The 14159-nt window shown below is 41.3% G+C and overlaps 1 protein-coding gene across 2 annotated transcripts in view; it reads left to right on the top strand.

Moving 5' to 3' along the window:
- The window catches only part of KDM4C (lysine demethylase 4C), a 532790-nt gene that overhangs the window by 258703 nt on the left and 259928 nt on the right, over window positions 1-14159 (top strand). For both annotated transcript variants that reach the window (XM_019517600.1, XM_019517601.1), the window contains exons 10-11: window positions 2525-2763; window positions 7830-8218. In XM_019517600.1, coding sequence (XP_019373145.1) covers window positions 2525-2763; window positions 7830-8218 — 628 coding nt within the window. The remainder of the gene's footprint in view (window positions 1-2524; window positions 2764-7829; window positions 8219-14159) is intronic.

Raw genomic sequence — 14159 nt, 5'->3', positions numbered from 1 at the left:
CCCTGCCTGGTGTGGCGGGGGGAGGGTGTTTTCATCTGGCCCAGCAGCAGTTTGTGCCCTGCTGCCACTCAGCCTCGCAGCCGAGCCTGGAGCCAGCACAGGACCAAGACTGGTAGTGGCAGTGAGGAACAAACTGTGACTGAGCGCAGGGGAAAAACAGCTCCTCCCACTGCTGGCACTCCCCACGGCATGTGCTTGGAGCCCACACAGGGCTGCCTGTGCCTGCTTTCCATTGCCACTGCTGTCCTGTGGGCGACAGGGATGTGGTGGAGAGGCAGAACAGCTCTGCATGGGTTCTGAGCAGCTGTGTATAGAGCACAAACACACATCAGATCAAAAATACATTTTTAAAATCAAATTAAAATGTATTATTATGGGTGTTTGATTTTTAGTATATAATTTGTTTGTTTTTTTCCCCTCCCTAAGATGGCAAACACTCTTCCCCAAAGGAGTACATCCAGGGCCAAGGGGAGGGACTTCTGGTGGTAAAGGTCAGTGGTTAAGGGGGTGGGTTCCGGTCCCAAGATGGCGACTAGGGTGTGGAGTACCTGTCAAAGGGTGGGGCTACCCATGCGGCCCTCAACAGCTTGTCAAAACTTTGTAAGCGGCCCTCTGCCTGAAATAATTGCCCACCCCTGGCTTAGACCTTTTGCTTCCCTTCTTAGGTTTCCATTACTAATTTCTAGAATTGATACTAATAGAGGTAGATTTATGTCCTTAGAATGAAAATAAAAAGTTTATTTGGTGACAACTTTGGTATAAGGTGTTGATGGAAAATGTGGTAATTTTGATTCTGGGAGTAATATAACATTCCAGTAGAGTTGACTAAGAGTTAGAACTATCAGCTACTGGAATCTTTGTGCATGTTGGCAGGTGAAATTAATGCTCATTCATATGATATTCTGCCACACTGTAGGTTATAATGTCTTGGCAATTGTGTAGGAGGTAGTAGGTTTGGGAATTATATCACAATGATAGCTAGCTGGCATTTCCAGCACTACAATACTATTTTTAGGATTGCCACCACAGAGAGAAGCAATTCCAAGGAATATGGATTGGTGGAGGGTAATATATAGCTCCTTAAAAGGTTGGAAAAAAGGGTTATCAAATTATCCCTGTTTGTGAATTTTAAACACAAAATGCATGGCCCTTTGTTGTAAACTGTATTTGCTATAGGGGGAACTTCTCATGTTATGAATCACTAGTTTGGAAATGTACTAAACCAAACTTCTGATGAAGCTAAATATTCAACTAGCATACAGTAGTACTGTACTATACAACACAATTGGACTTGGGAGCCAGTTTGAGGATCTTGCCTTTCTATTTTGGGTATGTAGATTTTGACCCATTAAGTCTTTGGGGACGTTGCCAGCAACCTTGCTCCAAATTTGCTCTTTTGTGCAAAAGCTGTGCTGAAAGCTGTATGTTATCTTGACGGATTAACTATATTGCCATATTTTTTCACATACACCACAAACGTTTTCCCTCAAAATTTGACCCCCCAAAATTGGGTTGTATGTATGAAGTGGGAAAGCTGGTTTTCTACCAGAGATAGAAGCACCCTGCTTTGATTCTTGCTGCACAGTTAAGTAGCTATGACCTTACTATTCAGGCAGCTAAAGCAATCAGTTGACTTAACAGCAGATTGTTCTTCACTCCATAGGTGTTCATGATCATCTCCCCTTTTTAAAGATTGTGAAGTTCCCGTAATCAAGCTAATCTTTCTTTGGGTAATTTTGCCTGGCTGCTCCTGGTCTCTCTCCTCCTGTTTCAGTGTCTTGGAGACTCTTTAGCTCGTTTCAAAATCATAGATCTGCCAGTGTAGCCAGTCTTTTAGCAGCAGCCAGGGTTTTAGCTTTTACTTAAGCAGGAAAGGGAGGGTGAGTCAGCAAAAGATTAAACTCTATCCCTGCTCTATTTATCCATAACTCTGGAAAAATATTTTTTTTCTTCATTCTGGCTTTCAAAATTGAGAAAATACAGCACTAAGTGTTGGAGCTAAATGTGGGGACAGCTTCTTTTTTTGTCAGAATATTCTCTTTTTTCAGGTGCTAATGTTAAAATCGTTACAAATAATTTTCTTTATAAAAGGTATATATGGTTATGCAAGGTCAGTTGGGCAAAAGGTCTAGTTTACTTTAAAAATTAGCCAAATTTTGGGGCACCTGAGCAGGTTTTATCATGATTATTTTGATTATTGATGTTGGTCTCTCTCAGATTCTGAAGAATACTCCACCAAATAACTAAGTTCAGACCTTGGTTAAGAAAGAGTTACCTGAGGTGGTTCTAGTTTTTATAGTTTAATAACTTGTTCTAAAGAAGCGTGATAAAAGATTAGAAGGTTAAATCCAATCAATTGTTAATCTATCACTTAATAAATTGTAAACACTATCTCAGCACAAAAAGATGAAAAATTGTCAGTTTTTTACCACTTTAAGCAGGTGAAAAGGACATTTATATTGGTAGACATTTTATCTTATTCAGGACAGACATTCTACACTGACAGCAATATCTCTTATAACAGCTTCCAGCATACCAGATCTCGATCTAAAAAGCTTAAAACTCCAGAGGACGAGAGTGTATCAGCTATGGTTGTTGGTGCAGAAATCATACCCACTGAAGCAGCTACAGATGGCTTCAAGGTCAATGAAAAGCCAGCAGAAAAAGTCAGGCCGGAAAACACAGAAGTGCATTCTGGGGAAGAGGAAAACATTAGTAGAATGCAGCTGGATCAACATTTATTGGATAATTTTGAGGTCTCAGGTGAGATAAGGACTGATTATGTTTCGCTTGTAAGTCGTCGGCGGTTGATATTGGGTTGCCTTAAATCTATGGATGATAAAACAAACATTGTATTGCTCCAAGTGGCATAACTAAACATGCCTATTCAGAAAGTTATGCAGGGAAGTCATGTAAGCTGCAGCATTGTATCAGATAGACATATGATTAGAATGAGAAATTACTTCAGTTTCAGATACTGAGTCAAAAGTAAGACATTCAAAATTATTTTTGTAAAAACTATTTTTTCTAAAAGAAGGACAAACACCACTATATATTTTTAATGAATTCTTTTAATAAATTGGCACATATTAGTAAATGAAAAACATACATGGGAAATTATAGTAAGTCTTTTATCCACTGAAACAGACTGTACGTAACATAGAGTTGGAATACAGTGCTTACATTGAAGTAAGAAACTAGCTGTACTTATTATAAAAACAAAAAAAAGTGCACAAAATCTCCTATTTCCAAGTATACAGAGGTTTGCTAAGGTACCTGAGGGATGTCTCCCAGCATGTGTGCTTCCTCTGAGTAAGTTACAGAAGCAGTGGGTTAGCCCAGACATGATCACTTTCTACATTTTTCTTATCCTGGTTTGATGCTGAAGCCTGTTCTTGGGAATTAATTCCCTGTACTAATTCTGAATTTTTCTGTAATCATTCTTGTCAGTGCTACTTCAGCACATTCTTAGCTCTTAATTAGTTGATTTCGGTTTGGCACCAAAACTGCTCTTCGATGAAAATAGAGTATTTCCTTTAGGCCCTGGCATGCATGTTGATCATGCTAATTGTGCCTGTAACAGAGCAGCCTGGCCCTTTAAGGGGGCAGGCAACTGTGTTGTAGGAGGCCAGCTTTGGGTATTTAGGTAATAAGGAAGTATTCCTCTAGGAGCTTAAAACCCCAGAAGAGAGAGTAGAGAGCAGCACAGTTTGCAGGCAGGAGGTAAACTAGAACCTGATAAGTTTGCTACCAGGAAAGGGCTATACTAGTGTTCTGGGCCAGAGTCAAAAGGTCCTCCTGCTGCCTGGAGAATGGCCAAAGGCTTTTTTTGCTAGTTTGTTTGATGTAAGGACTGAGTTTTATATTTTAAGCACTGGCTGAATTTCTTCTAAGGAAGCAGAGCCAGCTTAGGGTTACCAGTTCCCACGTATGCGCACACTGCACAAACTCTGTCTCTCTTACCTGGGAGTTTGCCAGGTCCCGTGTGCAGAGCATGTGACCCCTGATAGCCAGTCACCTTGCCTGCTGTCCCCAGCTGCTAGTGCCCAGGAAAACAGAGGAAGAGCAAAAACCTGGATGTTTGCTCCCATTTTAAAAACTCACCCAGACACAAGGGGGGGGGCAAAAAGAGGACGTGTCTGGGAAAATCCATATGTCTGGTAACACTAAGCCAGCCTGCAAAACCACAGGCTCACTAACCTGCTTACGGTGTCATAAATGGCAACATCACACATTCAGAAAATTTATGGTGCTGTAAAGTGACAAACCAGCCACAAAGATATTCCATATAAAACATAGAATGTTTGTATGGCATCATAAATGGAACATGAGGCATGCTCCAACACCTCAATGCTGACCATCAGCTGATGGTTAACATCAGAACCTGGGCAGCCCTGGTTCTGTAAGCTGTCCAGAGCTATCCCAGTCCTGATGCCAACAATCACTGACTGTTGGCCCCAACCCTGACCCCAGACTTCCCCAGTTTTGAGAGTACCTCTAACCCAAACCCTGTGGATTGGGATTTGAGGAATTTTATGCCACATCCCAAACACTGTGCATCCTGTTATGCACACTGGGCATAGGACGACAGCAATGTTTGGGATGGGATAGAATTCCTCACATCTCAATTGTGCCATTATTTTAATGTCTGTCAAGGGCTTTATTGGCTAAATTTAACAATCTTTGGCTATACCTAGTCGCTCTTGGTATGTGGGAGTAACCAGCACAAGGTGAATGTCCAAATATGACATTGGAGAGACTACTGATGCTTATAAGCATGGATTGAAGATTTACTGTGCCCAGCCTAATCCTCATTTTCAATCGTGCTGAGCACCGGGAATTTAAATGACTCATAGTACTGAAAAGCCACTCCTTGGCTAGGTGTCACACTGTCAACATTCAGTGGGTGTACAAGGTTTTTAACATAAGGATCAGTCTGTTTGTCTTTGGGCAAATAAAAGATGGGTATTTGGGCCTTTGTGGAAGGAGCTCATTGGCATACACAGCAGGAAGTTCAGTAATATGTTGCCTGTATGATTCTGGGGCTACATATTGGTAAATTCTACAGATCTTCATCTTAATAAGAGCTCCTTCAGAAACCGAATGTTTGAAAGCAGTTTCAGATTGCCAGAAAAAAGAAAGAAATCTCTTCCTTTATCTCTTAGATGCAGAATTCTTCTTCTCCAAATTACCCAGGCCCAATTCCCAAAATATGAAAATCTTAATCAGGGTTCGAATTACTCTTTGACTCTAGGGGGAGGAAACGGGGTCTTAGTTTGAGGGGGTTGATTTTGGGGGGGGGATTTTGTAAAAATTCTATTTCTAAGATACCATATTTCACAGTGTATAGGTTGACTCCTGGCTTTCTGATTTGAAGGGTAAGGATTTTCATAGGCATGGTGTATAAGTTGCAGCTGGGCTTAGTGCTTGGCTGGCGCAGCCCCATCCCCTGTGAGTGGAGCTCCTGGTGCCACTTGCAGGAGAAGGCGCTGTACCAGCTAAGCATTGAGCCCATCTCTGTCCCTGTCCCCATGTGAGTGGTGTGTCCCCAGCCAAGTGCTCAGCCCAGTCCCAGCCCCATCCTCTGTGCTACTCACAGGTGCTGGGACTGGGGCCGGGCTCAGCACTCAGTTGGTGCCGCCCAATCTCCTGCAAGTCGTGCTGCCAGTGCTGCTCACAGGGAATGAAGCTGTGCCCACCGAGCCTGTCCCTGTCCCTATCCCCTGTGAGCAGTGCCAGGCTCATAGGGGTTGGGGCTGCACCAGCTGAGTGCCAAGCCTGGCCCTGTCTGCTTTGAGTGGCACTGCTGAATGCCAAGCCCAGTGCCACTTGCAGGAGGCGGGGCTGGATTCAGTGCTTGGCTGGTGTGGCCTCATCTCCTGCAAGCAGCACAAGGGCTCAGTGTTCAGCTGGTGTGGCCCCATCCCCTGTGAGTGGTGCTAGTGTGTCCCAGGCAGCACCGTTCACAGGGGATGGGGCCATGCCAACTGAGCACCAAGCCCATCCCCGCCCCTTGTGAGCAGTGCTGGGCTTGTTGCTTGCTGCCTGGGCCAGTGCTGAGCCCACACTGCTCACAGGATGGGGATCGGCTTGGTGCTCAGCTGGTGCAGCCCCATCCCCTGCGAACAGTGCTGCCTTGGCAGGGGATGGGGCCACACCAGCCAGGCACTGAGCTCAGCGCCCCTCTTAGGGGATGGTGGTATAAGCCAAGGTTGAATTTTAACAGTTAAAAATTGGACTTCAGACCTCAACTTGTATGCTGTGAAATATGGTACTTTTTATATAACATTCTGTATATTACATATAAATTATATTGAGCTGGTGTGGCAGAAATATTTTTATTACTGTCCCTTTAGGATAAGCTCTTCAACCCAACTTGGGTTCCGTTCCATGGAAATGACACCAGCCAGACTATTTTAATATTCTTTGTGTAGTGCGCATGAAATTAACTTTCAGCAACACTGAAGTCCAAAATTACTCACTCCAATTGTTCAATTTTTTATGTCAGTGGTGCTGTTTTCCTAATATTCTTAATATTTCTTGCATATATTTATTTAAATATCCTAATTTTAAGTCATTATTTCTTGTTTATTTGCAGATTCTTTAACAGGCAGAATAGGTATAAGTTCAGTGCAATATGCCAGCCATTTATAAATGGGTATTTCACCAAATAGTCAAAGTTTCTGTAAACTCTCAGAATAATTGTGCAATGTGAATATTGATGACTTCAAGTGATACAAACATTCTATGTCTAGCTGTTCAAATGGAATGAATATGCCAGTAAAAAGAAAAACAAGATTAAAAACAAAATTTTTTATGCTGGACATAGAGGAGTAGCTGATAGACTCTGCACCATGGGTAGCAGACTTGTTCCTAATATGGTTTGTGCCTTTGTACTGGAATGGAGGCAGTGGATCTTGAGCCTCTGGCTGTGCAGAGCAGAGCGGAAGCAGTACTTTTTTGCAAGAGGAGATGTCACTTCCAACAGCCAGGTTAACCCTCCTCTGACTCTGCATTCACTGCAGATCATATGGTAATAGAAGATCCAAAGCTCTTAATTTCGCAGTGGCTGCAGGGCCAGAGAAGGGCTAACCTGGCTCTTAGAGGTGACATGTAATAGCTCCGTTCACAGTAGCAGTGTCTTCCAGGGGAGGGCAGGGGGCTGGTGAGGGGATTCCTGGCCTTGCTTGACTCTGAGCAGCCAGAGACTCAAGCCCCCCTAACTTCACTATGGTGTTCCCTTTTACTGAACACCTGGGGCTTGTGCCCTGGTTGCCTCCCCTTAGTTATGCTACTGCGAAAGTTTGTCACCTTAAATAAGGGGTGCTAACCTGTAGCATGCATGCCACTAGTGCCGTGCAGTAAAGGGAGGTGCTGGGGAGTGGAGTGGAGAAGGGGCAGGGTGCTGCTGGGAGAGGAGTTGTCACTGTCAAGAGCCAGGTTAATCCTTCCCTGGCCTTGCAGTCACCACTAAATTCATGGTTTTGGATCCTTGTTCACCATATACAACTATAGCAGCTACATAGCCAGGGAAGTGTTAACTTGGCTCTTGGTAGTGGCTTGAGGCCCCCTTGCCTCCATTCTGTTGCATCTGTCAGGTACATCTTTGGAGAGGGAAAGGGATACGAGTGGCACTTGGGGATGTGGGGAGTGGCGGGGAGCATCTTAATTTGATAACAGAATGCTATAGAGGATGGCTATAATGCTATAATGAATGGCAGGCAATGTTTTGAAACTGAAATTCAATTCAGATAGCTGTGAGAATGATGTATACTATTAATAATATAATGTGAAATTTATTAATAAAACTGTATGTTTTTGAATTCTAGGGAACATCGGTTCAAACTCTGTTATAGGACATATTCCTGAAGTGCAGAAAATAAAAACAGAAGCTGAGGACCAGGCAGATTCTGGTGTTTCTTCCTTTACTCCAGAGGATTCTGCTAGGCTCTCTGTACCCACATCTGTCAGTTGTATAAAAGGCGATGACTCTGTAAAATCTCAGAATCAGTCTGTGCAGCCTATACCATGCCAAAAGTCAGAAGAATATGCTTCCTCTGAAGCAGACAGCCTGGAGAAAGAGGAAACTAGTAGTATATCCACAGAGGACTACATCAGTGACCTAGACAGCAGTGAAAGCAGTGAAAGTAGCTTGGAACCTGGAGAAATACTTGGTGTAAAAAGGAACAATGGTGGAAATAGTTCAGAAACACCCAGTGTATGTGAAACACATTGCATCTCTTTTTTAATATATTCTCAGTCGCATGAAATGGGCATGAGCTTCTTTCTAATATGACCGGATATACTAAAGTCTTAAGTATATGCTTAACTGAAGTCTGTGTAAAGTCCTATTGATTTCAGTGGGACTAGAGCACCTGCTTAAAATGAAGTACATACATATATGTTCTCCTGAGTAGGAATGCTTTTCTGAAATAGCACCCCAAAGCTCCTTTTTCTCTCTTGTTTTGAATGTGGGTAATCTGATACAGGTGACACTGAATTGTTTGTTGGTAGCTATGGTAGATACTCCCATTTGCACCAGCTGCATGAGTGGAGAATACCCAGCCTGTAATAATACTTGGAAACTTGGTTAGCAGTGTTGCAACAAAATCAAAATGAAGAAAACTTATTCCATAAGTGCATATGCAACTACCTAATTTATTATAAGAGGTTGGAGATTTGAGAAAAGAAAGTTTAATGTCTTAAAATAACTATGGAAAAGATTAGTCATTTATCACGATCTTATACCCCACAAATAGGCGAGGAATATTGCTACACAATTGAAATAGGACATTGTCAGGTATGCCACAATCAAGCTCTTTCTGCTACTCTTGGGTGCTTATATATGAGCAGGGAGGTTGCTCCAACACTCTGGAATTCCAGCATGGAGGAACAAACTCAATTAATGGAGTCTGGAGTGTGGCAATTACCACTCTCTAGGAGCTTCTTGCATCTCGTGCTTCAGAATTGTGGCAGGAGAGCTTTAGATTAAGTGCCCCTGCTGCCATTTTGAAGTGTTGGGATGCTGATACACGAGACGCACCAGGCATTTTAATTAGAGTGGCTCTGAGAGCTGCTCTAATTAAAGCAGCCCTGCCACCCCCCAGAGCATCTGTATAAATGCCCCTTGATGCATTTGACATCCCAAAATGGGATAATCCTGTGGTTAGAAAAGCTATGTCAGTTGTATGCTGTATTACATAAGATATTCAGGGAGATGTCACAAACTGCAGCACCCTCCTGCCATGTGTTAATTGCTGGCAGATGACTAAAGTTAGTTCATATCATGTCTGAAAAAAAGTATATACAGCAGTTGCAACCTTGCCCATCTCCTTACAGAAGCTTTGTTGTCATACTCCAGAGGGTGTCACCAACCTAATGGAAATAGTTGTAACATTGTCTGGAAACATTTGTGGCTTTTCAGGCTTTGGCAAGATATTTTTCGACTTGTGTAATGATAGAAGGCTTTGAAGCCTTCGTACATTTATTATCTGAATATTCATAAACTAAAATAGAATTTGATTTCTTGGAGGGTTTAGGGCCTAAGACGTGAATCTTAATGGCTCTATATGCCTGCAATGTGTGCCATTCTTTCACCTTTTGGTGCAATTGATTGAACTGAAGGAAGGTAGAAATACTGCCTGGAGGAAGGATTTTGGCTTTTTTTCCTTCAAAACTGCTTTCTCATAGAAGAGAGAGATTGTTTTACTGTTTTCAGATGTTTTCAATACTGCTTAATTCCCATTCCCTCAAAAGTTCCCCCTTGAGAATTTTGAAGTAGCCATCATCTTGTCTTGTAAATCCACTCTCTTCATCTTTAATTAATATGCACTTGTGGTATTTAAAGTCCTCAATCTATTAGAAAACCTCAGAGCAACACAGGATGCAACAAAGAACGAAGCAGCAGAACAAGCAACTTTGCTAGAGTTTGCAAAATTCTTTTTTTTTTTACTTTGGCTGGCATGGAATACATTTTATGTATTTGTTAATAAAAAGATAGTGTTTGAGAAGCATATAGTTAGGGAAGTAATTCTAGGCATTGCAAAGGAAGTATCAACTTTTTCCTGAGAGAATACTGAATCTTCCTATCAACTGCTCCGAAATCTTCCACTGATGAAATTAGTGGGTCCTTAAAGACTTTGGCAATAGCTATGCCCACTTTTGAAAATTTAATATATTTAGATTACTCTTCTATATGGAGTAAAATCTTTGCATCTTCCTGTTAAAGCATCTGCAGTCATTAGGAAACTCCCATTCTGAATTACCTTATCTGAATCTTCTTTCCCAGTAAGATGTACTTCTTTTGTCCTGAGAGAAAATCTAATTTTGTCATTTTGCTAGCTTTGCAATCAGGATTTTCCTCAAGTTTGTCTAGTTGTTGAGCCAAGATCTTGTGTATTCAGAATTTTCCATAACATTTAGCAGGGAGAAGGGTCTGTCATGAGCTTCCTTCTCAAATTCTGCCTCAGCAAGCTTATTTTCCTTCAGCCAAGAGGTGAATGAAGAATGGGAACATTTTATTTCATTTTTGTTAGATTTACTTTAGTTAAACTGTGTCTTTTTTACTCTTGTTGCACAGAAAAAAAGAGAAGGAGATATATTGCTTTTTGTAGTGTATACAGAAAGCAATATAGTGAATTTTGGGGCTGATTTGAGAGCTCGCTCTACTGTTTAAAGGGATATAAACTAATAGGAAGTGAACAAAGATTGGTATTTTGTTTTCCTTGAATCTTTGACAGAAGATCTGAGGAGAGCTATATACTTCTAAAGGGCTGTCTTTACATGGAAAAATAGCTAAATTGATTCCATGCCAGCTAAAGTTAACACATACATTTCATCCACATTGTGCTAAATACTGCTTAGCTCTCAGAGGAATAACTTTTTGATCCTTTACAGTATGTTTTAAGACTCGATAAAGATTGCCTGTTCGCTTTTGTTGTTACTTTGACTATAGAGGGAAGGGGTTTGGGCTAGAGAAGGGTTGATAAATGGTCATCTGAAGATATGTGGCCAGGAGATTGTATTTGGACTTAGGACTACAAGAACTGCCCCAAGCCCCTAGACAGTGGGAGGAATGTTGTTTTAGGGAGAAGGGGGATCCTTGATTTAAGGATCCCTAAGCAAGATGATGATCAAAAGCCATCAGCTGACATTCAGTAAGAGACAAGGGCATCCACTTAAAATTACAGCAGAATAGACTGGATCCTATGAAGGAGTAGCTATCCAAGGGTATAGGCAGAGGTGTAGGTGACACATGTTAAACTGGTCCACATACTCTGCTGGTTCCCTCCAATGAAAGATCTGATGTGGTCTCATGATTTTTCTAAAAATGAGAATGAAGAATAGCTATGGGGCATCATGGTTGAATCAGATGAAGATAAGGCTCTTTCTTTTTTTTTCCTTAATTACATGAGCTGACGAGACTTTCTTTTGCTCTCTGTCAGATTGCAGCCATTTTAGTGGAAAATATGCTTGGCTTCTCCTTCACTATCTCCAGGGTTAGCATAAATCCCCTCTTACAAAATCAATATTATTTTTAATTTTATAAACAGTGAATTTAGTAAAATTTCTTCTTTATGCGCAAAATGCATCATTTCTGTTTTCTTGTGCTGTGATAAGTAGGAGTGTCTTGGAGAAGCAGGGGTGTAGGTTGTAGCCGTGTTGGTCTAAGGACATAGGCAGACAAGGTTCTTTGGGTCAGTCTGATATCTTTTATTAGATCAAATTAAATAGTTGGAAAAAAGTGTTAAGAAAACTTTCGGGTTTAAAAACCCTTCATCAGCCTGAGGAAGTTTCTGCAGTTGATGTGTGCTCTTCCTGGATGGAATGACCCCTCAATTTACATCTTCACTGACTACCTGTCTTGTATGCATACCAGCCCAGCCTCTGGCTTCTTTACTTTTCATTCCATCCAGGAAGAGCTCACACCAACTGCAGAAACTTCCTCGGGCTGACAAAGGGTTTTTAAACCCGAAAGTTTTCTTAACATTTTTTTCCAACTATTTAATTTGGTCTAATAAAAGATATCAGATTCACCCAAAGAACCTTCTCTGCCTTGGAGAAGCAGAGCACTTGTTAGGGCTCGATGAAAAGAGGAGGCATGTGTGGCTATTTGGGCGATCGGAGAAAGTGCACCTGCCTCATACCCTGGCAGATAAGAGGGAACAACCCACTGTTGGATTGCCAAGCTACAGGGAATATATTTAAAAGGTAGAAACAAAAAGGCACTTCTCTTCTTAAAAACATTACTTTTTACAGAGATGTGAGATTTAATGGTCCTGACACCAGTCCTCCCATTGTAATAATGCAGAACACTGTAAATGTCTCTTCAGGGTTATAATTGCATATTACAAGCTATATTTAATTTATCAGTTTGGGTAACTGAGCCATTCCTAGGTGGCTTTTCAAGTATTTTCCAGCACATTTGCATGCTCTTTCAGTCTGGCTGTTGCACAGAAGGATATTACTCAGTTACCATTTAAAAAAATCCAGTTTTCTTTACTTTTTTATTCAGCTATGTCCATTTTTTGTTGTGGACCATATGCTTAATGTAGCAAAAAGTATGTAGCTTTTTGATGCAGTACTTGATATTTTACAATATGGTTTCATAATTCAAGAGACTTGGCTGCTTCTTTTTGTGTCCTTCAAATACCTCTATATTTTCCAAAATTGGGTGCATGCAATGGTCACATCTGTAGCCCTGGCTAGATCCTTGGTGTTACAGAGCTCTTCCAATGATATACAGACCTTTAGATGTTCCATGTACTTGGTTTACCTACATTCATATGCGTCTGTGTCACTAAAATAGCCTGTTTTTTCATGTTATCTTTTCTCCTGACATTTGGAGAGTTTCAGTTATCTCCAGGTTGGTCAGTTTAAGATGAGATGTTTGTACAGTTTGTAAAGAAGACATACTAGGGATGTTCCCTGAACTTCCTTCCCTGGTTTTAGGAGTATTACAACATAAGATTGTAATTGTATCTTAGAGACTTTGTATGTGGTTGAACATGCATAGAACCCAGTACCCATAACCAGGCTTAGCTATTGGTCCCAAGTGCTTTCCAAAAGTCACCAGGATGCACCTGGTAGGTTGTGCTTTGTGAGTTAAGGAGGATTCTGTAGTTTCTGGGACCCTGGCGAAAGCAGGAAAGGCATAGTACTACGCCAATGGCACCATTGTGCTCTTGTATAATACAAATGCATGGGCTGAGATGGACCTTCCCCAAATAGCTAAAACTCTAATAAGAAAACATGAGTGTGAAGAAAGGAAAGAAGGAAGAAAGGTGGGTAAGAGTAACAAAGAAAAGATCACACAATAGCACAAGCTATTAGTTACGGTTCAGCTTAATGGTTCCTGATGGCTCTATAGATTTTTACAGTAACTTTTGCAAATAAAATCAATTATCTCTCTGTGTTGCTCAGCCAAGCCAATGTGAACTGATTCCAGTGTGATGCATTTAATGCAGTTGAGTGTTTGGTAGGGATTTGGAAGAGGAGACCTTCAGATGCTTTATAGGTTCTTTGTGTGGTCTGGCTGTTCTCAATTTTTGGTGGTAATGATGTGATTCCATGGCACCTGTATCTGTGTAACTGATTTTTGAAGTCAGACCAGTCCCAGGTTTCCCCCTCCTTCCCTGAAAGAGCTGTTGACAGCCTTGATATGCAAGGTTTTGTTTTGCTTTTGAGGACAGGTTTAGTTTGGCAGTCATGTTATACTACATTATTTATGTTTTCTTCTCAACTAAACTGGTAAACTCAAAGTTCTTTCTGGTACTGTTCCTTGATAAACAAGGCTTTTGTGATCTTATTCCCACTCCCCTTTTTCTTTTTAAAAAAAATATGTGCCAATATGATATTAATTATGGACAATGGCATGAAGCTGCCGTGGTGAGAACAAACATGGTTGTCCCGATAAATAAAATTGTGCACATTTCAATCTAATACCACACTAGTGAATGAGAGGGCATTTATACACATATCTTTTAGTTCTTGGATGTTTTGCTGCTTTGGAGTAGATTCGATGAATCGAGTCTGCTCCACATGGGAGCTGATGTGCACTGCACTGCGCTCCTTGCAGTTGTATAAGCAACTAAATGTACGTCAGTGTGGAGAAAATGGCAGTGGTGTACTTCTGAACTGAAGCACTTCCAAGGTGTTTT

Source organism: Gavialis gangeticus, unplaced genomic scaffold (assembly GCF_001723915.1).
Source record: "Gavialis gangeticus isolate Ggan-Ray unplaced genomic scaffold, GavGan_comp1, whole genome shotgun sequence".
Lineage (NCBI taxonomy): Eukaryota > Metazoa > Chordata > Crocodylia > Gavialidae > Gavialis > Gavialis gangeticus.
The sequence above is the reverse complement of the archived record's forward strand: the minus strand, read 5'-3'. Positions and strand labels throughout refer to the sequence as shown.